At 36.6% G+C, this 27,088-nt stretch overlaps 3 protein-coding genes across 8 annotated transcripts in view; 1 reads left to right on the top strand and 2 right to left on the bottom strand.

Annotated features, from left to right (window-relative positions):
* The first annotated feature begins 3 nt into the window (after window positions 1-3).
* The window catches only part of LOC106171547 (uncharacterized), a 37,908-nt gene continuing 10,823 nt past the window's right edge, over window positions 4-27,088 (top strand). The window contains exons 1-7 of one of the 6 annotated variants that reach the window (XM_087011189.1): window positions 4-160; window positions 1,424-1,504; window positions 4,508-4,567; window positions 5,386-5,621; window positions 6,196-6,335; window positions 7,723-7,756; window positions 8,997-10,434. In XM_087011189.1, coding sequence (XP_086867315.1) covers window positions 5,457-5,621; window positions 6,196-6,335; window positions 7,723-7,735 — 318 coding nt within the window. In that variant the 5' untranslated portion in view covers window positions 4-160; window positions 1,424-1,504; window positions 4,508-4,567; window positions 5,386-5,456 and the 3' untranslated portion in view covers window positions 7,736-7,756; window positions 8,997-10,434. Of the gene's footprint in view, window positions 161-699; window positions 741-1,423; window positions 1,505-4,507; window positions 4,568-5,385; window positions 5,622-6,195; window positions 6,336-7,722; window positions 7,757-8,996; window positions 10,435-27,088 lie in introns of those variants that run through there. The other 5 variants (XM_087011184.1, XM_087011186.1, XM_087011185.1 and 2 more) reach the window with 5 other exon arrangements.
* On the bottom strand, window positions 18,224-23,256 carry LOC106179170 (uncharacterized). The gene is made up of 7 exons (XM_024074353.2): window positions 23,238-23,256; window positions 22,977-23,087; window positions 22,552-22,673; window positions 22,029-22,115; window positions 20,415-21,743; window positions 19,817-19,978; window positions 18,224-19,600 (listed from the first exon to the last, which is right to left on the bottom strand). Exons 1-7 carry the CDS (start codon window positions 23,254-23,256, stop codon window positions 19,499-19,501), a joined length of 1,932 nt encoding a protein of 643 aa, XP_023930121.2. The 3' UTR covers window positions 18,224-19,498.
* LOC147762723 (uncharacterized) lies at window positions 23,082-24,262 on the bottom strand. Its single transcript, XM_087012190.1, has 2 exons — window positions 24,020-24,262; window positions 23,082-23,614 (listed from the first exon to the last, which is right to left on the bottom strand). The coding sequence occupies exons 1-2, from the start codon at window positions 24,185-24,187 to the stop codon at window positions 23,420-23,422; spliced, it is 363 nt and encodes a 120-aa protein (XP_086868316.1). The 5' UTR covers window positions 24,188-24,262; the 3' UTR covers window positions 23,082-23,419.

Below are 27,088 nucleotides of genomic sequence, written 5' to 3'. Positions count from 1 at the left end.
AGTTTTATTTTGCTTTAGCCAAAGTATATCATCTCAGTGTGAGCTTAGAAATGCTTTTTAAATAACTTAATTTTTTGGTCCTTTCAGGGTTACACACCTCTCCATCTAGCAGCACTACATGGACATGAAGCCATAGTGGAACTGTTAGTACAGTGTTATGGTAGGTAGAACTGGAACTGTCAGTACAGTGTTATGGTAGGTAGAACTGGAACTGTTAGAACAGTGTCATGGTAGGTAGAACTGGAACTGTTAGTATAGTGTTATGGTAGGTAGAACTGGAACTGTTAGTACAGTGTTATGGTAGGCAGAACTGGAACTGTTAGTACAGTGTTATGGTAGGCAGAACTGGAACTTTAAGTACAGTGTCATGGTAGGCAGAACTGGAACTTTAAGTACAGTGTCATGGTAGGTAGAACTGGAACTGTTAGTACAGTGTAATTGTAGGTAGAACTGGAACTGTTAGTACAGTGTAATGGTAGGTTGGAACTGTTAGTACAGTGTCATGGTAGGCAGAACTGGAACTGTTAGTACAGTGTCATGGTAGGTAGAACTGGAACTGTTAGTACAGTGGCATGGTAGGTAGAACTGGAACTGTTAGTACAGTGTAATGGTAGTTTGGATTTGTTAGTACAGTGTAATGGTAGGTTGGAACTGTTAGTACAGTGTCATGGTAGGTAGAACTGGAACTGTTAGTACAGTGTCATGGTAGGTAGAACTGGAACTGTTAGTACAGTGTTATGGTAGGTAGAACTGGAACTGTCAGTACAGTGTCATGGAAGGCAGAACTGGAACTGTCAGTACAGTGTCATGGTAGGCAGAACTGGAACTGTTAGTACAGAGTCATGGTGGGTGGATCTGGAGCTGTTAGTACAGTGTCATGGTAGGCAGAACTGGAACTGTTAGTACAGTGTCATGGTAGGTAGAACTGGAACTGTTAGTACAGTGTCATGGTAGGTGGAACTGGAGCTGTTAGTACAGTGTCATGGTAGGTGGAACTGGAGCTGTTAGTACAGTGGTATGATAAGTGGTACATAATTTTTTAATTGTTGTAAGTGACAACAAGTAATAAGTTGTTTCATGTGTACAAATACCAACAGAATTGCTGTCAGATAAAGTAAAAATATATATTCTGCATGAGCTAATAAGATCCTAAGTTTAGTTTATACCTTAAATACAAGGTATAAACAATACAGTATATTCAACAGTGGCAGATTCATTTGTAAAGAGTTAACACAAGTAGCTGACATAATCTTCTTTTCCTTTCCAATTGCTGGCAAATAAGATATTTTAAAAAAGTAAATAAACACACAGCTAATGAAGAAAAACAAAAAACATACATGTCATTGAGTTGTAATTTATTATTTTCAAGTTTTGTATTAAATTATCACAGCAGTATTTTAATATATTTGATTCTTCCCATCAGGTGCTGACCCCAACATACGAGACTACAGCGGGAAGAAGCCAAAGCAGTACCTGAAGAACTCCGCCTCCTCCAAAACCCAGCGTAAGAACTCCGACTCTCTCACTGCCTCACTTTCAATTTCCACCTGGCCTAAACGGTCCCATCAGTTCACTGTGCCGCCATCTCCTTCTGTACCCTGCACGCCAGGGACGCCTATATCTGTCTTTGACTTCCGTAGCGGTCAGGACGCAGGGTCGCAGAAAAATTTAGCTCTAAATGTGACAGTAGTTGACCCTGAACATTTGGCTCAGAGCATGACTTCCAATGCTTGATATATCCCCCTTAGCTCTAGAGTCAGTAGAGATTAAAATGCCTCTCTACTGTTAGTAGCTTTATTTTTATTATTAACAAATTTACATGAATACCATATTTGGGTAGTTTTATATAAAAACCATATTTGGGCTTTTTTACATGAATACCAAATATGGACAGTTTTTCATAAATGCCATTAATGGGCTGTTTTACATAGTTTGGATGTAAAGGCTGAGCTAAAGCTTTAGAAAAAACATATTTTGACTTTCAAATTGAATTGCAAGGGAAAATGGTTTAATGAAAATATCCAATTTGAAACTGTCACCCTGACAGTGGTGTTATAAACTATTATAGTAGTATCTCCTGAAATAGCTAATTTTATAAAAATTAGCAAATACAAATATGGTATTCAGCATAGAGGACAGTCTATCTAAACAGATCTGTTTTAGGCATGTATCAACTTGTAGGTGTCATAGATTAGATTCTGCATTGTGTAGTAAGATTAATAGAGTCCTTACAAAAACTTGTGGTTGTTTATTACCCTTTAGGAATTATAATTATTTAAGATGTATCTGCAACATTTTAATGTTATTGTGAAATTTTGTATTCTCCTGTTTTGTTCTGTTTCATTTTGTTTCATTTATTAATGAAAAAACAATATATAAGTTAGCTAGAAAATTGTTTGTATTCACACATATCAGAAAAGCTCTCTTTTGTTTATGTTGGTATTCCTAACATTGTTTATTTTTTAACTTCATACTTAGGTTTATATTATTTACTAATTATATCTTTTGTTAAATACTTAACCAAAATCTGATGTATATACTTTCTGAACAACTACAGTGGTGCTGCGAACTCATTAATTAATTCAGAGACTTGGTGATCGGGCACTAACAATGGAACTAATATTGAAAGACATGCTCAGCAGTTCAATCACACTGGCAAAGACTGAGACTGTGTTAAGAAAATGCCCCTGTTTGCCCCCAGGAATGACAAACTCATTCAAATTTTGATAAGCTTTTGTATATTTCTAGGATTGTAATTGGTATTATTTTTCTAAAAATCAACGTGAATTCCCTGATGTACAGGTGCTGGTTGTAAATAAATCTGTCTGAAAAAGAAAAAAAGATCACTTATTTTTGAGGTAACCATAGTCCTGTATGTTGTGTCAGTATTTAAAATCCTATTTTGATTGGTAGATTATCAGATTTACGTAAATGAATCAGATGAAAGTTTTCTCATTTGTTCTAAACATTAACCAATGCTTTGAAAAGAGAGGAACAATTTTAGATGATTTGGTTTCTAATTCTAGTTAGTTTGATACCAAATTTTATCAGTTTTTATACTGTGAGTTAGAATATGTTCCTTGAACTTCTTGATTTCTATTGCAATAAGTTCAACAATTAAATTTAAAAAAAAATTAAAACCTTTGTAAAACTGGTGCTATTTGAATACCCATGATTGTCAACAAATTTAACTCTTTTAATTCCTACTTTATAACGAAAAATTTATTATATATCTTGACACCATTCTTAACTTTAACATGGTATATCCAGAGCTGGCTGAATATTATTGGACAAACTAAGGTGAATAGTATCCAGAATATGTATAAATAGTCTTTTTGGGCCAGGTAATCGTATGCATGTTTAATATGGTTTTAATATGTTTAACATGGTGTTGGGGTGATGGTATGGAGGTTGTATAATGTTGATCTTGATACACAGATAATACTGATGGCACACAGATTTTCTTCTCAATCCAAACAGCACATTTCTTTCACTTTTGTGCACATCTTGCTGTTTCATGTTTTTAGTTTCACTTTCACTTTGAAACCTCTTTTGTAAAATAATTTTGCTTATTTATTTGTCTATTTATTTTTTTATTTATTATGTGTTAATTTTTTAAATTGTATTTGCCATGTTGTCTATCTTCATTTTGTATCAGATAACAATGTGCATGTTGTAATGAAAAACTACTAATTTAAAATTAATATAACTGATATTAATAGAAATTCATATAAATGATATTAGTAACATGTATTCACTTGCATATTGTGCATGGCTATTTTTATGGTGATTTGAACCTTGTGTATATTTTTTAGTGTTTTATGTGTGTTGTTTGTTGGAGTGTGTATTGGTTATGTTTGTGAACATGGTAGAAAAAGCTGGTCTTCCATGATTGGAATGAATAGTTCTTATTGAAATAAGAAAATCATTCCCACTATGAAGAACACATTTGGTCACTTTTATACTGGTGAACAAACATACAAACAAACACACGCACGCATGCATACACACCCTGACCAAAAAATTTTGGGACAATTTCTAAGGAAGTAAATAAAAGACCAGAATTTGTGCAGTGTGTATGGTATTTTAATTCTGCTATATGATGTGATTCACTAGTGTTTTTCATGTTGTTTGAATTGTTTGACAGTCTTAACCTTGGCCCACTGGTCCTTGAGACTTTAGATTGAAAAAATGACTTAAGTCAATTACTCTGAGTCATAGTTTGCTATCTAAAGATGAAATTTATAACTAAGAGAAATTAATCTAAAACAACTACTAAAATTTTGGGTTGTTTGCCTGTACAAGTAACTTTGAGAAGAAAAAACAAAACTAAAAATATTTCACTTGGTGTCTGACATAAAATTTAGCCAATTACCTAAGACCAGTGGCTAAAGTTGTTGATGGCTTGTCTGTGAGTGAGACTGTCTTGATGTTGTTTGAGTTGGCTTTCACAGTGCCACCTGGTGTACGTAGTTTGCTTGCACCTCTGCATGTTGTTCTATTTCAGAACTATTACAAACCCGTCGTCCTAGTTCAATCCTCACCAGTAGCAATACAGTCAATACCGGTAAGATTGGGGGCCACACAAGACTATCACAGGGAGTGATATATTTTGCTATGGGGGCTACACAAGTGTAACACAGAGAGTGAGATATTTTGCTATGGGGGCTACACAAGTGTAACACAGAGAGTGAGATATTTTGCTATGGGGGCTACACAACACATCCCACATATAATCTGCTGCATATATGCATGATGCCAATGCATAAAATTATAGTATTAGTTTAGCAGTGTTCTTGACACTTGTTAATTGGCTTTTGCATTTATTACTAATTGTGAAGCTGTCAATGCTAATTTATGAGGAAATTTTTGCATAAATTTGTAATAGGAGAAAGGAGTATCCTTATTTTATAAAATGTTATGTTCTTATTTTATTTGCATGATTGGTAAATATTAAAAATGAGCACTTACTAAATAAGAGAAATTCTAAATTATTACTATGAAATTATCTTAATGGACTTTTATCTGGATTGTAACTACTGCAAAATGACAATTAATGCAAAGCCATACCTGAAATATCTAGATGTTTCTCTCATTCATTTGTTTAGTAGGGATGAATCCGAAGATATTTCTCAAAAGGCGGCTTCCTTCCACCCCTGTCTAGCTATAGGGGTCCTTAAGAATCATCAAAAATGAGAAGTTATATTTTAATTTCCATGTGCTCATACTGTGAATGAAACTAAAAGTGATTGCTTTCAAGAACGGGATTTAAAATATAATTTTGAAACTAAAAATGACTTGGGAGGAGGGGCTATAAATTTAGCTCAGCTTTGTTCCTCCAGCTGTGAGTAACCACAACTAACACTACTAAATTTCCCATTTCAGACGTGTTCGCAAGGACGGGTTCATTCAGTGCCCGTGTCAAAAAGACCACCAATGCAATCAGTAACTTCATCATGCGCCCCACGAGTTCACGCACCTCGTGGACATCGTCCCAGGAGAACGTGAACGAGAAGGAGAACCGCCAGTCCCCCAGGGGTACCCCACCCCCCTCCCCCAGGGACAGGGCAGGCTCATTTGGAAGTATTCTGGCTAACATGAGGCAGGAAAGATCTGGATCAGTATGTTGTTTTTCTTAGATACCCTGACTGCCTGTTTTACATACTGTTTATTTCTGAAGTCTGCTAAGAATTTAACTGACAGCTACTTTGCTTTTATAATAATTTTTTTTTCAGAACTAAAATATTTAATTAGAAATGGTGCAAAACATTGCATCCAGGTACAAAGGCAGGTCAAGCAATAATTCATAAGTAGAAAAAGATTGCTTTTTTCCTCAGGGAAATTATGATTTGGTACAAAAATCTCTTGTGAGATACACTTAACTAAGTCTGTAGCTAACTGTTATTACCTCAGCAATTTTCACTTCTGTTGCACCGCTGATACTATTAACACCATAATGTGCTTCTTTTTTCTTTCTTTTTACAAATAAAAAAAATAAAAGTGACAAATATATGCTTCAGATAATAAACAATTGAAATACTAGAAAGCATGAACTATTTTATACATTACTACACTTACATTTTATGCTATCTGCAAAACCAAATTGAAGTGTCTGGTATGATTTTACCTGTCTACTGCCCCTTCCTTAATATCTAGTTCAACAGTGTTAATATGATTTTAAAATGAACCTTCCAGATAGGGAGAGAGGTCACACCTCCAGCTATCACAGTCACCAAGGACTCTAGTGACAGCGAGATGATGCCGCCTCCCAAAGCACCTGTCAGGAGAAAGAAACAAATACGGAGGATAGAGAGCGACTGTGATATAAATGAACTGTAAGTAGAGGAATCACTTCTGGTCTTTTAGGTATCTGGAGGATGGGGGAGGGAGGGGTCTGAATACAGGATATGCTGTCAAATTTAGTAGGCATCTGGGTAGGGGGTAGAGGTGATTCTTTTATGGAAAGTGCCAGTAAGTTTTGAAGGCGTTATGTGTGTATGGTGGGCGTGGGGGGGGGGGTCTTGATTTGCCTTCTGTGATTACAACAATCCAGGAACTTGCACAGCTTTGAAACCAATTACAGGTAGAGATATTTCTTTTAGGGACAGTACCAGCAAGTTTGAAGGCAATGTGGGTGGGGTGTGGGTGGATTCTTGATATAGGAGTTCTAAGTTTAAAAAGATGTGATCAAGTTTCAGAGGCTTTCTGTACGTAGTGTTATTGCAAGTGAGTACCTCTCAAAGTCGACGGGTCCAGTTCATGTGCTGCTCCATGTTAAAAGAAGACAGACTCTGTGCTGTATACACAGTAAATTTTCAAGAAAACCAGTCATCTATATAAGTATCTTATAAAAATAAATTACTTCTTGTAAAAATCAAATTACTAGTAGATGAAAACATCATTAAACTGTAAGAAGTTGTAAAATTGGTACCCGGTAGGTGGTCATGTTTATTTTATATGATTGACTTAGACTAATGTTTAATAAGATTACTTTGATTTATGATGACAATAGCGTCTATTTTAATTAAAAGTTGGATAAAATAGTTAAAATACATGGTATTTTCATATTCTCAAAGAGGTATAAAGGAAAAGTTACTAACTTGAGAGACAAGTACAGTACCAGACAATGGCGACCTCTATTTGACAATATAATACCTATATCCTGACGTGTATTTATAATGGTATTATACTTTTCTCTTGGAATTGGCACTTATAGCTAGGTACATGACCAAAACATGTTATGAATTCAGCAAGGAATTTCATAAGCTGGGTTATAATTGGTGCTCAAATTTTAACTGAATTAGTTTCTTCCAACAGTGGCTAAAAATCACAAGGTGGAGGCAACTGTGCGGCACCCAAAGCCTCCATTCCTTTGGAGGTGACATGATGCAGTGACATATGAGGTTTATTATAACTGCAGATGTTAAATGGGGCATCTATTAATATACCTTTGAATTATGAATTATAATGGAATACTGTTTTTTCTTTCAACATATACTGGTATTGCCATTTTCTTGAATTGGGTGTTTGTGGTGTATTGGAAGAATTAGCTTTATTTTCCTGTTATTAATGAAGAATATTGATAGGAAAAAATGTAACAGTTATAATATTGATGCACTAATTTAAATTCTCTTTATATTTTCCACATGAGACAAGGGTAATGAGTCCAACATAAACTAATGATTGTCTAACATGATGTTTGATGATGGTTTATTTTTCAAGTGACAGCCCCTAATTTCCTGACAGCTTTAACATGGTAAGATGGAAGAGAGCTTTGGGTTTGATTTCTGTAGTTTTTTTAAATTTATTTTTGTGGAGGGAGAGGTAAACTGTACCTGTGATGTCACAAGCTGTTGATTCTTCGTTGTTATGGTACTTACAATAGGCTTTACACAGCTCTTTTGTTTAGATATGTACTAACACTTAAATATATTTTTGTTACTTTGAATGGTAGTTATAGTTTCATGTTAAAGACTGTATTTCATACAACATTCATTTGTCCGATGTTTAAATGAATTTGTTCACTAGTTCCGTGTTGTCAGTGGTCCTGATAATTTGAAAACTCTTCTATTAAAAATTTCTTTTCTCCTGAAAATGCTACACGTGGATCACCTGGCTTTATTTTATGCCACAAAATGTTAAGATTTATGTTGCAAAGATGGATAAACAGATTGCTTCAGACGGTATGATCTTTCTTCTGTTTAGCTTGATGCACCAGGTTCGGGATTCAATGCCCTTATTTGATCCTTTTATGACAGATGTGTTTTAAACTAGATCACCAAGCAATTGTTAACTGGTTGTTTTATATTCCGAGGGGCAATGAGGGGTCTTTTGTGTTGGAAAGGGGTCTTCCCTATGTGACCATCCCCCCATGTGATGTGCTTTAAATAAAACTTTTGGGTAATGCATCACATTATGAGTCGAGTAAATGAAATGATAAAGCTGTGCTTTAAAGGGATATGTTACATACTATACATGTAAGACTGCCTGTCCTTCTGGACACCAGAGTCTAAGGGTCAGCATGTCCAAATCAACAAATTTATAGAAAATCCCCTGGTCCAGCTCTGATTTTAACTGGTAGTTAGCTTTGGGCCAGTGATAATGTCGTAGCGTGCTGTAAGTTTTAGTGTATAAGATATGTTGAGGGCCTGTGGGAATGTTGTTATATGTGGAGTTTTTACTGATGGAAGATAGTGTAGTATGCATATGGTTATGTCTCCGAATACACACACAGACACACATGCAGCCTGCAGGCATGCATGCACGCGGGCACATTTTTAAATGGCTAACATGAAGGTTACAGGCTATATATTCTTACACACACACACACACACACACACACACACACACACACGCATACAGTTTTGAAAGATAACACACTATATGCTCTTTCATAATTGTCTTCATGATAAGACAAGATATCATGTTTATTGACTTGTACAGTAAAAACAAAAGTGTGCAAATGTCATGATAAACTTATTGTTCATGTATTTCAGAGAGGAACCATCTGACATGCCAAGACCAGTATCAGAACCATCAGGTCTATCAGGACTAGCAGGGACTTTAGTGTGACAGCAGCCATGAAGAGCAGTTCTTCACTTGTGTTCTTATATGGATATATCTATTAGGACTAGCAGGCACTTTAGTGTGACAGCAGCCATGAAGAGCAGTTCTTCACTTGTGTTCTTATATGGATATATCTATTAGGACTAGCAGGCACTTTAGTGTGACAGCAGCCATGAAGAGCAGTTCTTCACTTGTGTTCTTATATGGATATATCTATTAGGACTAGCAGGCACTTTAGTGTGACAGCAGCCATGAAGAGCAGTTCTTCACTTGTGTTCTTATATGGATATATCTATCAGGACTAGCTGATATTTTAGTGTGACAAGAGCCATGAAGAGCAGTTCTTCACTTATGTTCTCATATGGATTTATCTATCAGGACTAGCAGGTACTTTAGTGTGACAGCAGCCATGAAGAGCTAGGAGGCAAATTATCAGAACTTACATGTTATGCTATCTTTTCTTTGTTACTGACATGTTAGTGCAATGCCTTCATGATGCTTGGTGCAGAATCATGGCATGGCATTGTCATGCTATGGCATATTCATGGCACTTTGTACAGCATCAGTATGGCATGGCATCTTTATGGTATCTTGTTCAAAATCGTCATGGTACGGCAATGTCATTGTTCACCATATGACATATTCAAGGTAGCTTTTGTAACATCTTCACATTGAGGCATCTTCATGGTGACCTGATTGGCATTTTTTTGGTACCTTTTACACCATATTTATAGCATATATCTTTCACTCTGAATTCACCATGCATTGAAATAGACCAGAACCTTTGGTCTAAAAATAAAGACAATATTTTGTAGATCTGGCTGAAGGGCTGTTTGAGTAAGTACCTTAATGTAATGGCACCTGCAGCCTTTATCTTTGCACGCTCTACATGTAGGCTAGGGTACTCACATGAAACAGTATGAGAACCATTTCTGTCACCAGGGACTTGAGTTTGACGATGTATTGGAGTTCTTTGAGTTATTACATGACACCACTGTGAAAGAAAAATTTGTTCTTGGCTTCATGTTTGAAAATATTTTTGTGGGTATTTTAACATAAAATATTGAAAAAATCAAACATGAGACAAGGGGAGGTGTATGATAATTTATAGTAATTACCATAATCTGTGTTAAAACTGTATTTCTGTCGTTCTCATATGTTGAGAGTGATCTGGAACTAAAGCATATTATACGCATACAACTATGGATAAGTAGTATCGGCTGTATACCTGTATTGCTTAGATATTATATATCTTTTGCTTGGAGTTGTGTAACAATTATACAGGAAAAATTTATTGCACCCATCCCATTTCTTGAAGTTTTTTAACAAAGCTGTATAATATGAAATAAAGTATATTTTTCAAGCATATTCAAATGTTATGAAAGTGTTTATTGGACATTCTGAGTTTCTTATCCCCCAGTGAGGCATGTAATGGAGTTGTACTGGAATCACTGTGGGGGGTCTACAGGTGGGTTCCTCTGTCCGCTGGTCTGTGCGTTCATGCCTCTTCTTATTTGAGTCTATCTTACAATGTATCTTGGAAAGTTTGCGTGCTGAGATGCTGGTATTTGGAACTGACAGTTCGTTGCCGCATAGCAGTTGGTATTCTGTCAGTATTTCTCATTCCATTCTCACCCCCTAATTCCCGTGATTTTACGCAAAGCCGCGAAAATTTTAGCTATCTCAGATGATTCAAGTTAAAATTGACACTTCGATAAATCTTAGTCTATGAAAAAGGATTCAGTATTCGAAATAAGTCGGGTTTTTCTAACATATCTTGACATGTAACAGCCTGTCTTGAGCTCAAGTTTGTATGAACGGATCGACCCAGATGCACGAACTTGAATTCACAAAATGCTCCAAAAACTTACTTCCATACAAACTCAATAATTGATTTGTTTTACTGTTTCCTAATGTAAAAGTTTCAACGGTAAATATTATAATATATTTAACCACCTCATGTCAGTCACATACGTTATAACTACCAGTACATTTCAGCGGTTTGTGTAGCTTAATTGTAAACATCAAAGTCAGCCAGCAGCATTTGGTTACTTCCACAGTGAATCGTGGTTGGTTTATAAAAAAATATTAAGTTGGCAATTAATGGTAAAATATCGTTAAGTGTCACAAAATAATATTAAGAATAGTCCTAATAATTCAGAGGAGAATTTCATCAGCTGTGTTAAGTTATAAGAATGATGTGATTTTTTCTTCAGTCAACAGCTAATTTTGAGATAGGTTTTACCTCCAATATTTCGATGTCTATCAGGACATCTTCAGGGAGTGAGGCTATCCAGGTGAATAAACGAAACGGGAAGATCAGTGCCAGAAGGAATGGCTGAACACCTAAAATCGGCCAGTAATAGAGACAGCAAGTCAGCATTAAGCCAGCATGAGGAACAGTCCGGAAATAAAGTATCATGTGGTCCCTCCCTTTGTGTCCCACCTCCCTTTCCTAAGACAATGGGGGGGGGGGGGGGGGGGGGGGGGGGCAAGTACATCTCCTGAGTAGAGGCTAATCACCTGGATAGCCTCATTCCCTGACTGAAGAAAAAATCACGTCATTCTTAGTCATGATAATTATAATGATTTGTTTCTACAATTGCCATCTTAAAAATTTATAATAAACGCATACATGTTTCAAAAATGTGTTTTAAGTGTAGGTTTATGTAACAAACATGACACATGAAGTTCTAAGACTTCTATAATATTCGATTGAATTATTACTCCAAAATACTCCTAATGCTAGATGAATCCTGAAATGAAAGGTATGCCCTAGATGGCGAACCTTATCTTTATGACGACCATTTCTTGGTGACGTCAGATGGGAAATTTACGGTTTAAGTTGCATCAGTTCTGAACATGCCCACAAACGGTCAAAAGCTTCCCTTGAAAATGTGTAGTCTGCACTCCTTTCATGTTTGATATCACAGTGCCACAAACGTTTTTGTTTACAATATTGATCTTTTGAAATTGTTCTACAACAGACGAAACCAGCAGGGTGGTAGACAGATAAAGCGGGCGCAGACAGTCCGTCCTGCATCTTTTCTATGACATAGGAACTACGTTTTATTCAGTTGTCTCATATTTACCGCACGGTAAATTCGAGTTCAGCTGCTTTCACAACTCGACTCTCGGCTGTCTGAAGAATAACTTACCGGTAAGATTAATCGCTTAAGTTATTTCAACAGTCCCTTTTGCTTTGCATTGTCAACGTCCGTCACAAATGATTTGTAAATTGGGCGTAGGATAACTGAAAAAATACAACAAACTGGAAATTTGAAAGCAACTTTAAAAATCGGAAAAGTGGAACATTTTTGGTTAATATTTTGGTTAATTTTTTATTCAGACAACGTATGTGTTTTTATGGAGACAGGCACAGCCGTCCGACAAATTTACACTTCACCCTAGAACTGCCAAACTTTATTTTCATTTTTACTTCAAACAAGTGTCTTTCGAAAATTGGCGTGAATTGATTGATTTTAAGTCCCACAAGTGCCAAACCGTACTTTTAATTTTACCTCAAATTTACTGAAAAGCATTAGTCTTAATACTATGAAATGAGTCTTAGTGGTATATTTGAATAACATCCAATCAATAACTATATTTAGAAAATGTCTGGATATCTTGCCACCATACTAGCAGTTGTTCTTGTGACAATGACTGTGGTTAGAGAAACCCAAGCGGTGTGCTGCTTTCAAGTCAAGAATGCAAATGGCTGGTGTCAAGACTGTACAAAGGTAGGAAAACTATTTTTAGTATTTATATCCGGTTGACAAAAAGAAGATATATTAAGACAACAAATGAATAAATAGAAATATGAAGAATAAAAAAAAAGGTTCTCACTACATACCAACACCCATTGATTCTGACAGGTGATTCCACTGGTTATGTGGAAGTGTATTGATTCAAAATTACATTTGGCTTCATGTGGAAAGATATACTAGGTGAATATATAAACAGTCTTCCTACCATGTTTACGGAGACTTGTTTTTCGATAATCTCATTAATGACCCCATTCCCAGAGATTATATCGATCCAACTAGATCGACCTAACTCCCTGGGGGTTCACGCTAAATAGCTGTCAGCCGAGCGGGCACGAAAGTTAATTACCCCCTTACAGCTTGTAGTAGGCGGGACCGACATTTAAGCCGGATTACCTGACAGTTATCTAGTGAGACTCCCCACGGGGATAGATCGATCTAAAATCTATGTGAATACGCCCTATCTCTACTGGTGATAATGGAAAACGGTCTGTCAAGCAGGTCTTTGGTGAAGCTGAGTATCACTATTAAATGTCTTCCATATTTGGCCTTTCTACTGTGAGGGATGGAGTCCTGAAGTTGTGTCTTCTTTTCATCTTCAGAGTAATCCGCACTGTGGCCAAGGAAAGTGTAACATATTCGGCTGTGCTTGCAAAGGAGGTTGTAAGAAGAGTTGTGATCCAGTGTTCAGTGGTTTTGTGAAGAGATAGTAAGTATCCGTCTGTTTTCAGTATAATATCCTGTTTTCACCTCACCATGTTTGCCGCCCGACAAATCCTCCGGTAATGGCATCTTATGATCCTATAATTAAATTATTTTACACCTTTTTAGTTGGCCTACATGTACAATCTTACTTATAGTTGCGAAATATTTAATAATAATTGTAATAATAATTTTGTTTTCATTAAGATATAAGCAGCTGATACGTAATAAGTTATTGCAATACATATTCCTGCATTTCAACGCTGAATTAAATAATACACTTTTATTTGAAACTGAGATATCTTTGAATTTGAAGTACAGACTTGACATTTAATATGGAATATTTTTTTCCAAATTATTTTTCATCAGTTTGTTCCTATTTTGCTGACTGATAAATGAAAATAAGGATTAAAATCTTGTTTTATAAATTTTATCCATCTCTTTGATGTCATTGTGACATCAGTTCATTAATTGAATTCGCCAGTGAGGCAAACAAAAATGCATTGCCTATTTTAAGTCACACGACAACCATTGAAAGCGATATTTTGGATCTCCATATTTTCGAAATTATCGTCTTTAGAAGAGTTTTACGCCCCACAAATGACCCTCATGTCAGTGTCTTGTCACAGCAACGGTTGCTGTTACACCTGACTTCAGCTGGCTGCTACCAGAGCTTTCAAGTGGCAAGGTATTCCTTAGGATGGGTTTTTAGAGTTTAATCTGGAAAAAAATTCCAGGCAACGGTCAAAACTTGTCCAATTCGGTTCAGTTTTGTTGTAGACATGCAGGCCATTGATTCGGAGAGTAATAACCTACCCATGTGTTGTCTATGTGGTTCAAATATGGCGATTTTGATGACCAATGTATCTGCTCAATCCCTTGGCTCTTTAAGTTATCTGCTATTAAAAGTGCTCTGTGTGAAGGGGCAATCTCATTGTGCAACCTAAAATTGTTCCTAAGGTGCCCCCTATCAAATGATAGTCAAATAGTTCCCAGATTATTCCTTTATTTCATCTGGTTTAGGTTTTCATCATTGACTACCATTGGTGTTTTGGCACCAATGTGGTATCCACTCTAAATACTGACGCTGTCAATGACCCTAGTCACTTTAGAAGCGGCACACGCCTTGTCGTAGGCCTCTGCAGGATGTCTGGAACTCTGTTTTGACCAGTTAAGCGGTACAGGTGAAATCTGACCTCAATAAAGAAAGCCACGCGGTTTCAGTGTTCTACCCAGAAACGGCCATGGTCCACAATTCATTAGAGAAACAGACGACGCTGTTTTGCTGTTTACAGTGGCTTCCTCAGAGGTCGTTTGGTATCCTAACCTGCTAAAACCGGTTTGATATTCGCTAAGAGCCTTGAAAAACGCGTTTTGGTCACAATTTGCCCCTCATTCTGAACGGACTGGGTGGGTTTTGTTTAGTTGCAGCAGCATATCCTGAAGGACAGTGAGTCCTGTGCCCTGGTGGTAAGATGTCGAAACATTGGGCGTGGTCTCTGTGTAGGTACATCAGTCCGGGCATAACTCCATAAAACTGTGCAGACTATTCCGTTTGACACAATAATCTGTCTGGCAATGTCTGGATTTTTCGCGCCATTCTGACACAGATTAACATTTTTGTAAAATATTGTTTAACTCATTTTAACTCATTTTGCAAAACCGACCGCTTGCATGCAAAATTTCAAATTCTTCGATGCAGTAGTTGCCGACAAATGGATACTTTTTTGGCAGAACCATGCTTCGCCAAAGCCAAGCTTTGACCAGCCCAAAGGAGCACTACCCAATTAAATCACCGCATATTACACAAGGCAGCAGTGCAACGGACTTGGTAGGCAATTAATTGGTAGCGACACACCTGACTTCACACTTCTTCTGACAGATATCTTATATGAGATCTGAGTTTTTTGAAAAAAGAACGCACTTTTATCTAGGCATACCTTTAAAACTGAAATATTCCATATTAAATGTCAAGTCTGTATTTATTATGTCCCAGAAATAGAAACTGACAGGAAAAACAGACCTTGTTTTCCCTTTATGGTAAAAAAATTCCGTGTCCCCTTAGGAAACGGCCCTAGGATCCTTTAAGAAATTGGCCGAATTCTGTAGGCTTAGGATCAGTTTTTCTTTTGTGCTTCACTGGCCAATTCAATTTAAGAACTAATGTCACAATTACATAAAGTAGATTATTAAAAGTTATTAACCCTTACTCATTTATCAGTCAGAAAAATAGGAAAAAACTGATGAAAAATGATTTGGAAAAAATAGTCCATATTAAATGTCAAGTGTGTTGATAGTTCAGAATCATGGCTAACGTTATGTCACAATTAACAGAAATATCAGAGGCTTGGGAGGCCTTAAGTGGACTAATAATATCAAATATGGACCGATTTTGCAGCTCTTTTTTTACTTTGTGCTGCATATTATGGCGGTCATTTTTCTATAATAGTAACGTGTTTATATGCTATCATTAACCCCATTTTGTTCAGATAAATTCTCATTAAACGCCAAATAAAGTAAATACATGTCTTTCGGCAAATGCCGTAATGTTTATTTTCCCTCACAAATTTACCGCCATGTTCGAGTTCATTTTGCTTTTCTAACCTAAAAGAACGTTTATCTGTAGAAAAAAATTGGAAAGAATATTGCACGACGGGCCTGCTGGAAACTTGAAATATTACGTTGCCAATCCCTCTAGTTCAGAATCTTCGTTGAATGAGTAAGGACTACCTGTACATTTCAGTTGGACAAATTCATATTACAAGTACTGCACGTGCACCTTAAAAAGAAAAAGGGCGAACAGGGTGAGGACTCTGAACTCAATGGCATTTATGTATCGGCGATTCCTGTAAGAAAAGTCAATACAGGGTAAGATTTAACGTACGACTGTATTTAAATCGGCGTTGTGCTTCTCCAGTTTTATCATAAAGACAGTACTACGTCCTTACATCATGTGCTTACTTATTTGCTTCTGATATAGTGATGTGAGAGCCACAATATAGGCACGATAGGCATATTGATACCAGAAACGCGAAAAACACTTTTTGGGGGCAAATCACCTTTAAATGATAGCGGATTGTTATATAGCAGTTTGTTGTATAGCGGATTGTCATTTTACTTTACTGATGGGGAAAGAACAAATATTTTACCAAACAATGCTTTTTAATTCGAGGCGTACTATGTAAGGTAACTTAGCATGGCGAAATTCTACCCGGCATTATTTCAGTGTCCATATATATATACGATTATTTTAATCAAAGACTTATTTTTTTGTTAAAAAAAGTACTGTAATTAACTTAACCAACCCAGCAATGCATTACTTATACATGTATTCAGTTAAAAGGCCTTAGTAAAGGGCATATGTAATGGTACATCAGCAGGCAAACATTGGTTTCCTCCTACGTCATTTATCTAATGATGGTAATTATAAGTTTTTGATTTTGTATTTCAGCAATGGTCCTAAATCTGTGGCCTAATTTGGCCTTGTGAAACCACGCATGTTGGGGAAAGGAAAATAAATTATTGCGATAATAAACAATATTCAGAAAAATAAACAGATGTTTGTTACTTGATTTGCTTGCTATACAGCCGTGCTCTTTCGTTCTTTGTCAATTTTGAGTAAATGATATTTTATTAAAATAGCTAAATAATAAGTTCTGAAGTATAGGCATACATAGACTTATATACTTAAATTATATACATGCACCGGTACTTACACCGTTATTACTGTGCACAATACATAATTTAACTGAAATTGTTAAGACAGTTAACTCATAGAAAGAAGGAGAAACTCTTAACGCCTGGAAGGTATTTTAATTAGAAACCAATAATTAAGTGATTCCCAAAACAGGGTGAATTTTATTCGGTTGTGCAAAATTGTGTAATTTGACAGAACTTGGAATACCCAAAAATATACGTAGATATAACGCAATGCACTCGCTAGTCTGCCATTATTTCTGAACACACTCTTCGCAAATTCCCCCAAAAATCTCACTTCATATTACCAATGATTTCAATTTTAATTGATATTTCGGCGGATTTTAGTCGACAATTGTGAACTTGGCATATAAAATGAGATGTCTTTTCCAGAGTATACATGGGTATGTATAAGTCTATCGTTTTGGGGACATTGGTGTTGAACGGATTGGCATAAGTACATGAACATCACGTGTTTAATAACTTGTCGAATTAAAAAACCCTGTACAATGCTTTTACACACAGGAAACCTTGTCCAGTTACTTTTGAATGAATTTCTCAGACATTTACCATGAACTAAATCGACGTAATGAAAGAGCAAATGGCGCCTTTCTTGACTAACAAAATCAGCTAGGCTAATAAAACCGCCATTTGATGATAGCACGCCTTTCTTACCATTCCCCCCTCAAAGGTTCCATTGTCCATAATTTCTAAATCATATTTCCAATTTTTATTTTGTGGTTCATTTCTAGTCTACAACAGTGCAATGAAATGAAAAACGGGCAGTTATTTTGACCAAGTTGTACATGTAAGGTCTGAGTAAGGCGTATATTAAGCTAGCAGTACATTGGGTATAGATAAAGTTGAAATTAAATTCATACTGAACAAACTCGATATAAATCTTATTGAAATAATATTTAAATTATAATTAGAATATTATTCTAGTGTGTGAAGTACTCATTAAAATGCTATTTCATAACTTCTGAATAGATGGTCGGCTTATGTACTATGGTCGAAAATACTTCTGAATTTCAACATATAATCTTGAAAAGTAGCATATGGGTTTAAGAGAGTTTTTTCTCAATTTATAGTAATTACCGTAACCCGAGTTAAAATTGTTTATCTCTTTATCTATCATGTGTTGTGGGAGGGCTGTGACTTAAGCATATAATTATTCAAAAAATACCCATGCCCATAGGTGTACATACCCACATTGCTTAAATGTAGCTTATATGTCTACCGCTCGCAGTTGTGTACAATTATACAGCATAAATCGCGTTTTGACCATTGGCCTTTGAAAACAAAGCTGCATAATATGAAAAATATCTATTTTTCAAACATATTCAAATGTTGTGAAAGTGCTCATTGGGCATGCTATGTTTCTATTTATTCCCCCACTTACGACCAAATAAAATAACCATTCATTGTCAATCAACAAAAAAAAAAAGTTTCATATACCACTTCTTAAAACACTTGGCAGGCAATATTATTAATTAACTGATTAAACATTAAAAACTAACGAATTAATACAAAATAATAATCAAATAAAATGAAATATTTTGTTAAACACAATGCACGAAAAACAAATCACTCCGACAGCTTTGGTGAACTACAAAAGCCATGTGCTTAGTTTCAAAAGCGTTACTATATAAGGGCAGAAACCACCAAATAGACTTATCACAGGCTGTTATTGAATGTAGTGCTGTGAGAGAAATTAGTGATTTATTTCCAATTTTTTCCTGGAATCTCTTGTGTGTTACTGGGGTTAATTTTGGTGTTAACTAGCAAGCTAGGGTGTAAACTACTGCCATTTTTTTGTCAGAACCAAGCACAGGTGTTGTGCAGCGTAAGACCTCTGACAGAGGGAGTTACTGACAGTGAGCGCTGCAGTGGTTTGTTTACAAACATCAGAGTGCACGCGTTCAAGTGTAAGGAAAGAACCTTGCAACAGTATTTTTTGTGCCATTGGGAGTTATGTCTGCTGTCCTTGGGGATAGGAAATGTTTTACCAAATACTTTTTTTCATGAAGTTTGCAGGTATTTCTTAGTATGGTCGTCAGTAAGAAATAATATAGTGGTTTCTGACCTATATCTAAGCTGCAAAGAAACAATATGCGACCGATCTCTTTTCTAGACACTATGTAAATAACGCATATGCATGCGAGTGCACGCGTGAACACTCATGTCCACGTACAAGAACGCGAATTCAAACGTAAAAATATCTTGGCACTAAGACAAGAACTTTTGTGTAATTGATATAACAAAAATGCCTAGCATGTGCCCGCTTTAGCGATGCGTCTTCTACTGGATCTTCCCAAGCTCCAAGACAGCGAAGACGGATTCCACGTCTTCCTGCTTCCCCATTTCCGCTTCTGATATGAAATATGTAGTAATGAAATAAATGATTTAGGATTATATAACAATGATAAAATATCAATAATATTAAAATAAATAATAATAATAATAATAAAGCACATGACGAATCTGGACTGTAACACAAGTTTTTCAAATACCATTTAAGCCAAGCTGAATCAAGTCAAGTTGAACTGAACCGATATAAAATCAAATTACGCCACTTCACGACTCACCCATATCCTCCAATCTCTTTTTTGATACCAAGCTTGGATGTCATTGCTCATAGGGTCGTGTCCGTGGTAGAACGAGAAACACACCCCAGGGTAGAGCTTCCCTTCTCCTTCAACTAGGTAATTGAGAGTGACGCCTACGTCAATCCCACCACGAACTAGTGCCTGGAATCAATGTATGAATAACATGTAGTGAATTTATCTCTGTCTTTATAGTATAAGGTAATGATATATATTAATATATCATTAATGATACGGCCAGTGTTTTGCGTAGAGACTTATTACAAACAGCAGCCAAATTACACTACAAGGATTATTTTAAATTATATTTATGAAACCTTAAATTGATTAAGTTAGCACACGTTACTTTATTTCACCAAACATCTATAATATATTTCGTTTTTCCTTTGTGATTTTAAATTGTCACTGAAAAATACATAGATACATAGATGTCACTTTCCTAAAAAAATCTAATTTTTAATTCACAAAAACAGCTATTACAATGTACACACATATACCTAAACGTCTCTCTCTCTCTCTCTCTCTCTCTCTCTCTCTCTCTCTCTGTATGTGTTTATACAGGTTATATACTGGTACTTACAAGCAAACTAGCTGAAGCACCACCAGAAATACGAAGACCTGCTTTGAGTGTCATCGTCAGACAGTGGGAACAAGGATCTGTTGAACGAGAACAGAACCCTGCTCTTACATTGAAGTCCACGCTTGGAGCCAAGGTAATGGTTACAGAGATCTTGGCGACAAGTACATGAATCTGGAATAAGGTGATGGTTTTTGGCGATGGTCTGTAAATGGGGTAGTTTTTGTACAGTGGGCCGGACTGGTATGTGTTCACCACAGTCTTCCAGTAGACATGAAGATAAACCTTAGTCCTACTGCTGCTAGTCTTGGCACGATATACTTCTGCGGTTGCGAGTGTGAAGCTTTTGGAGAAGACTTTGAGTTTAGCTACTGCCTTGCCGTACACTTTACAGTGTCTTCGAACTTCATCTTTACCAGCAAAGACACCGGACTTGACATAGACGTTAACTTTCGAAGGACCGTAACTGATGTGGGAAAGGCAGTGCTTGTTGTTTGGGAACAAGGAGTTATCATTTGTGAACTGACTTGAACTTAACAATTCTGAATAGCGTGAGCCGTAGGTGCCCCAAGAACTGCAGCTTACATGGTCAACTCTTCTCTTGGTGCGCGTGGAATTCACCGTCTCGTAAATTTCAATGTGTTTACCAATCGGTACACCTTTAAGTCGGAAATACTGCTTTATATCTGAAAATGCGCACTCGTATCTTAAATCTGCCATGAGAAGTGCATTGAGAAGAATTCTATCTACGTCTGTGTGACCTGCATTGGGCCATGCCTTATTTTTGGTATCCAGTATCTTTCTGTAGGCAAGTTCATCTTTGATGGTCACTACGGCACCTTCAAGTAATTCACAGCTAGATGTTGGACGGGTCAGCAAATCAACTAGCCATTTTTGAACTGACTCAACGTGGAAGTTTCTTCTCAGAGCGTGGATACAGCCTATCTCTATCTCTTCCAGTTGTCCCGTCTTTTTAGCAATTGTCAATACATCCGGTGTAAGTCTGTTGTCACCAAAGTTACCTATAGCCTCGAGAGCGTCACTGATTTGCTCCGTGTTGTTATTTTTGTCGCCTGATTGGAGATGGCGTCGAAGAAGATCCACCAATTCTGATCGGAAACCAGTGGTGGTAGTTTCCTTCGAGGCGAGGGAGCCGAGGGTAAGTATGACGTGACTTTGGGATGGATCACCTTGAGAGGACACCGTGTTCCAGAGTGTCTTAACTGTGGTCAGGATGTGGTTTGTAGGTTTGGCAATAAAGGACATCTTCTGAACCAGTTCCTGTTTTTGGTCGACAGAAAGGGGGTGAGACTGGACCAGATCTGACAGCGTCTAGGAAAGACAAAACATGACAGTGTGCTGCACGTTGTAAAAATTGTATCCAAAATGTTACATTTATGGCGTTAATGTTACGTCTGTCATCCTTCTCAAAGCCACAAGTGTAATAAATGTTACGTATAACCGCTGAGTTAAATGTCTTTTTGTGCAATATCGTAAAATTACGTTTGTACATTTTCAGAGTTTGCACAATTCATGTAATACATTATAATATACTTAAGCAGATGAGAATTACAACAAAAGGGTCTAAATGGCACTTTGTATTTTACCGTACGTTACCTTTTCGACTTCTTTGCCGCCTGCAGTGATGTAAAGATCCAATATATCTTTGCAAATTTCCCAATGTGTCGAGCACTTGGTAACAATCTTAAAGCACAGGATATAATACGTTTGGTGACTTAACATTTAGTGCATCAAAGTTAATGTATATTAAATGCATTAATTTTACGTTATACATAAATCTCAGCAACCCTTAAATTTACATATCTATACAAGTATACAATGTCCATTTGTAAAACACATATTCAAACACTTTCAGAAATGAAAACGTAAGTAAAGGTGCCCAAACAGAAATGACAAGCAGTCTTTTTTAATAAGGCAGGGAAACTATTTTGAAAAACGATAACAAAAAAAGGTAATGTACACATGTATGTAAATACAGATCACACAGTAGTCCAAAATGTAATCTTCTACATTTCTTGTCAGTTTTCTTGATATTGAAGACCATACAGTAAAATTTGGTTTTGGTTATACATACTTTTTAAACTGTTACATGCTCAATAGAATATTATTAAAGTCAAACCTCTTTTGTTGCTTGTAGCAGTTGCTTAACCAAAGGCGGTTTGTTGGCGGCTGCAGAGGTTGCAGTGTTGTGTGGCATCCCAAGCTCATTTTCTAGCGACAGAATTTCGTTCACTTCGTCCACTGCAACAAAAAATCTGGTGAACATATGTAGGTGCATGTACGGTACACAATGGCAGTTTACGGGATACCTGTGCAGGCAAGACAGCAAGCAGAGTACAAAAGTCAATATTCAACCATTTGCATATCATATACATGAAATAATGTTTAATTATACCCAATTGAAATATGCATTAGCGTTTGATACGCCCGTGATTCTATTTTTCAACCACAAATATTGATATAGAAAGTCTTTGGCAGATATTTCAACAGTGTTTGGAACTAAATCGTTCTTTAAAAAAGTTAAAAATACGCTATAACACATACATTTTGACAGAGCTGATGGATCCTTTATGAAGTTCGCCACAGCTCGACTTAACTTATCCTCTCCGTCGAACTTTTTCCTCAAAACAGTCCATCTTTGGTAAACACCAGACACTGCAATTAGGGATCATAATGTGCAGTACATGACAATATGTAGAATGACATTGAAACATAAATTAGTTATTTTAAAATCTTAAACAATAATTTAAAAATGTTTCAAGAGACCCAGTTATTAGTAGTGCATGCAGGAATCAGTTTTTTCACCATCTTCTCTGAACTGCATTTTCTTCGAGAGATGAGGAAAGGGAATATAGCACTAACAGCTTTTTCACAATAAAAAGCCAATTTCTTAGCTGTAAAGGCATTCCCTCCTTCCTTCAGCCGCTCCCCCCTCCTCCCAAAAAGTATAAATAAGGAAGTGAGACAGAATTAAGAATTTTACAGCTTCACTTACCCTGGTCATACTGTCCGACCAAGGATCTTTTCTGGAATTGGGCCTTAGCTGCCGCTTCCATTCTTTGAACGCCTTCGACGGAACGCTTTACGTGCTTGCGCAAGGTCAACGTGAATGTCACGTTAGAGGTCAAATATGCCCCAAGATCAACATTACCCCCTTCCACAGGGTTGGTTGTGGTGTCATCCTGAGGGGATTTTAATATTAAATTTTACCAACGCTATGCAATATTAAATTTTAAATATATGCGCATATCCTATAACATGACTAGCATTTGATTTGTGTTCAATGTTGTTATATTTCATCTATCTGCAAAATTCAATGCACAATATACTGTGGTTTGCATGTAAAATATCCATCAGATGAAAATTTCCATGATCTCTTTTTAACCCGAGGAGCGAGCCCAAGACAAATAGTAATAAATGATGCTTCAAACGTACGTTTGACTGTACTTTGTAGATTGAGGCTTCATAAAATTTGTCAGAACTATCAGTAGCTACAGGACATTTTTCACAAACATTCAATTGACATATTTGGTTAATTTAGTACGGTTCTTCATATCTATAGTGCTGCTACATCAAATAAAATCTACCTGCTCAGCTGGTCTGTCAAACACCTGCACGTGCCCGGAGACGCTGGTCAGTATACCTCCGTTAACACGCTGGACTTCATCTGTCTCGATGTCCACTTCGTCGGTGTCCACGTCAGTGCTATTGTCGACGTTGACTTCCTTGGAAGAAACATGCTTCTTGATTTCCATTTCTCCAAACTGCAGCTCTGTTGACCTAGGGTCGAAGATTTGATGTTGATAATGTAAAGTAAAATTCTGAATTGGCAATGAAGTTGATGAGATGGGTCGCATGAAACAGAACTATTATTCGCTTCACTCGGTTATGCCCCTATTTCACACAGACCACGAATCCCACGAATCGCCATGAATTGACAAATTTCAGGATTCGTGGTTGAATCGTAATCAGTTCCTGAAGTTCTTAACAGAGTCGTATATATTCGTAGTCAGTTCTTGCAATTCTTGACCAACAGGAATTCGTGGCAAAAACTTTGGTGCCCCTATTTCACACAGACCACGAATCCCACGAACTGACAAATTTCAGGATTCGTAATCAGTTCGTGAAGTTCTTAACAGATACATATATAATCGTAGTCAGTTCTTGCAATTCTTGATCAATCGGGAATTCGTGGCAAAAATTCTGAGCTGTTCAAAATTTTAGCCACGAACTCCCGATTCCAAAAAATCGTAGTGAATTTCTGGACAATATTCGTGCGATGCCAGCCTAATCCCACGAATATTCGTATCACTATCGCACCTGTATCGTAACTGAATCGTAGAGCGTGTCGAATTAGACCAGAAAATTGGCAAAATCTCACGAATCCTCACGAATCCTGAAATTTGTCAATACCTGTCGATTCGTGGGATTCGTGGTCTGTGTGAAATAGGGACATTACAGTAGATGTGTACTCCCTGTAGTTCCATCCCAGGGAAGTTGAAGAGAACGGATGTACATGTATGTTGTATAGAAATGAGTGTCTCGTCGACACTTAGTCCTGGGAATACTTGTCCTAGGTCTCCAATTCCTAGGACACGCATGCCCTGGGAGATGATTTGATATTAAAAGTACTGCGGACACCCATTCCTTAGTTTTCTTAGTCCTGCAGATAGGTAACAATGACCTTGTTGGACATGTGTTCCCCACCCGATGTTAATAGATGGCCCGTCATTTTTTTTTTGTTTTGTTTTAGAATTAATATTTTTACGATATTTAAAAAAAAGACTAAAAATTGAGAAAATATCTCGTTTCCTTCACCTTAAATAAGTGCCTCATTTTTGGTTTGGCCTCGCACCATATACAACAGTGACATATACAGTTTGAGACTAAAGAGGAAACGCGTATCATATGAAGGATAAAAAAGTAATATAGCTGTTATCTTTTCTGTTTCCACTATTTGTCTTCATATTCTCCATTAATATTTGGCAGGTTGGCTCTGCATGGTACCAGAATGTTTCAGTCATTTTAATTCTTTGCATTTTGGAAGTATAGATGTAGAAATCATGAGACATGTAATGCCTCTCGATAATTTTTTAAAGGACTATTTTAATATCAAATATTAAAGAGTCACGCCTCATCGTTTTAAGAAAAATCCTGATATTTAAATAAAATAAATTTAAATCTTGCCACATCAAAAAATACTACTTGCATAACAATTTTGGTTTTAAAATGCATTTTTTGTTAGTTGAAATGACAGAGTGGAATGGGAGGTAGGCTCTTTAATAAAGCTATAGATACACCCCATTTCCATAGATTTTTAGTTCGATCTATCCCTGTGGGGAGTCTCACTAGATTACTGTCAGCTTGGCCGGCTTAAGCGTCTGTCCCGCCTACTAAAAGCTGTAAGGGGGTAATTAAATATGGTGTCCGCTCGGCTGACTGCAATTTAGCCTGAACCCCCAGGGAGTTAAGTCGATCTAAATCTCTGGGAAAGCACCCATAGTGAGTAACATCGATGTTGACAATGTGGACTTCGTTCTCTCTTTAACCATGGGCCTATGTTGCCGCTGCTGCCAACCGAACGAAAATTACCGATACTTATCGCTTCGTGTTTATTATAATTGTACAGTACGGGCATTAATAACGCAACACTTCCATTTCTGTGTATATGTGAAAGGAGGTTAGGTCAGACAGTAATATATGTCCTTGGGACTTCCGTTTCTTGAGCACTTATAATACTTTCACACCGGACATTTGACTGGAATAGCTTAAACACTGCTGGAAGATCATCATAACATCATTAACATTGGTTCGCGAGTGACAGATATAGGAGTCTCATTCTGAAGAATAAACTAAGTTATGTTGGTATAAAAATACTTTTTTTGTCACCAACTCCAAAATAGAGTATTTTAACTGACAAACTGGAATTTCAACTGCTATCAACATCCAAACTGATGAAACTTTATGAATATCTAGGTTATCTTGGATCTTTGAAAACATCAAATTTCTTAGCAAGCTCGCAAAAATGAGACACACATCAGTAATTTATTAATATTAATGAAAAGTGAACAAATAAACAATTAGCTTATGTACTTACATGTAAATCAGCCTTTGATTGAGGGGACGGATCTTTCGGCATATTGTCCTCCTCGTCTTTGCAGAGGGTAGGCCGCGCCAGAGGAACAACGAGACACATGTAGAAAACATATGACCACATCTTCTTGATTACCGTGTGTCTTGGGAAGTTAACGATATGATAAAATAACTACAAGGCCATATGACATACACTGTGTATCAGGAAGTACGTAAGATTTTGGATAACGCGTTTTACTTTGCCAGAATTGGGTGTTTTTTATTATTATTATTTTTTTTTTGAAAAACGTACACTTTGAATTTTTTATCTCCCTGGTATAATGCAGTCTCAAACAACACAGAAGGGGGGGTAGATCTACTGACCCTCCTCATTATGAGGTTCATTGTGAAACTAGCTCTAATCACATTTCACATTCTGATACTATAAATACGTGAAATCACAGCTAGTCACCACTGTATTTTTTCTTTATAACTTTTCTCTGACGTTTAATAATTCAAGCCTTATTTCATACACATAAGTCCCTAAGATGATGTTAGAATTTTTCATCCTCAGCTCGGTATCA

Source organism: Lingula anatina, chromosome 4 (genome assembly GCF_051362555.1).
Source record: "Lingula anatina isolate TDL-2025a chromosome 4, LinAna3.0, whole genome shotgun sequence".
NCBI lineage: Eukaryota > Metazoa > Brachiopoda > Lingulata > Lingulida > Lingulidae > Lingula > Lingula anatina.
The sequence above is the reverse complement of the archived record's forward strand: the minus strand, read 5'-3'. Positions and strand labels throughout refer to the sequence as shown.

Bases quoted from the DNA above. Each gene is read 5' to 3' on its own strand.
- LOC147762723 (XM_087012190.1), bottom strand. From the start codon at position 24,187: ATGGAAATCAAGAAGCATGTTTCTTCCAAGGAAGTCAACGTCGACAAT. The intron at 23,615-24,019 runs GTAGATTTTATT...AAATCCCCTCAG, and splicing joins TTGACAGACCAGCTGAGCAG to GATGACACCACAACCAACCC.
- LOC106179170 (XM_024074353.2), bottom strand. The intron at 21,744-22,028 runs GTAACGTACGGT...TGTCTTTCCTAG, and splicing joins GCGGCAAAGAAGTCGAAAAG to ACGCTGTCAGATCTGGTCCA. The intron at 19,979-20,414 runs GTAAGTACCAGT...CATTGATTCCAG, and splicing joins GTGCTTCAGCTAGTTTGCTT to GCACTAGTTCGTGGTGGGAT.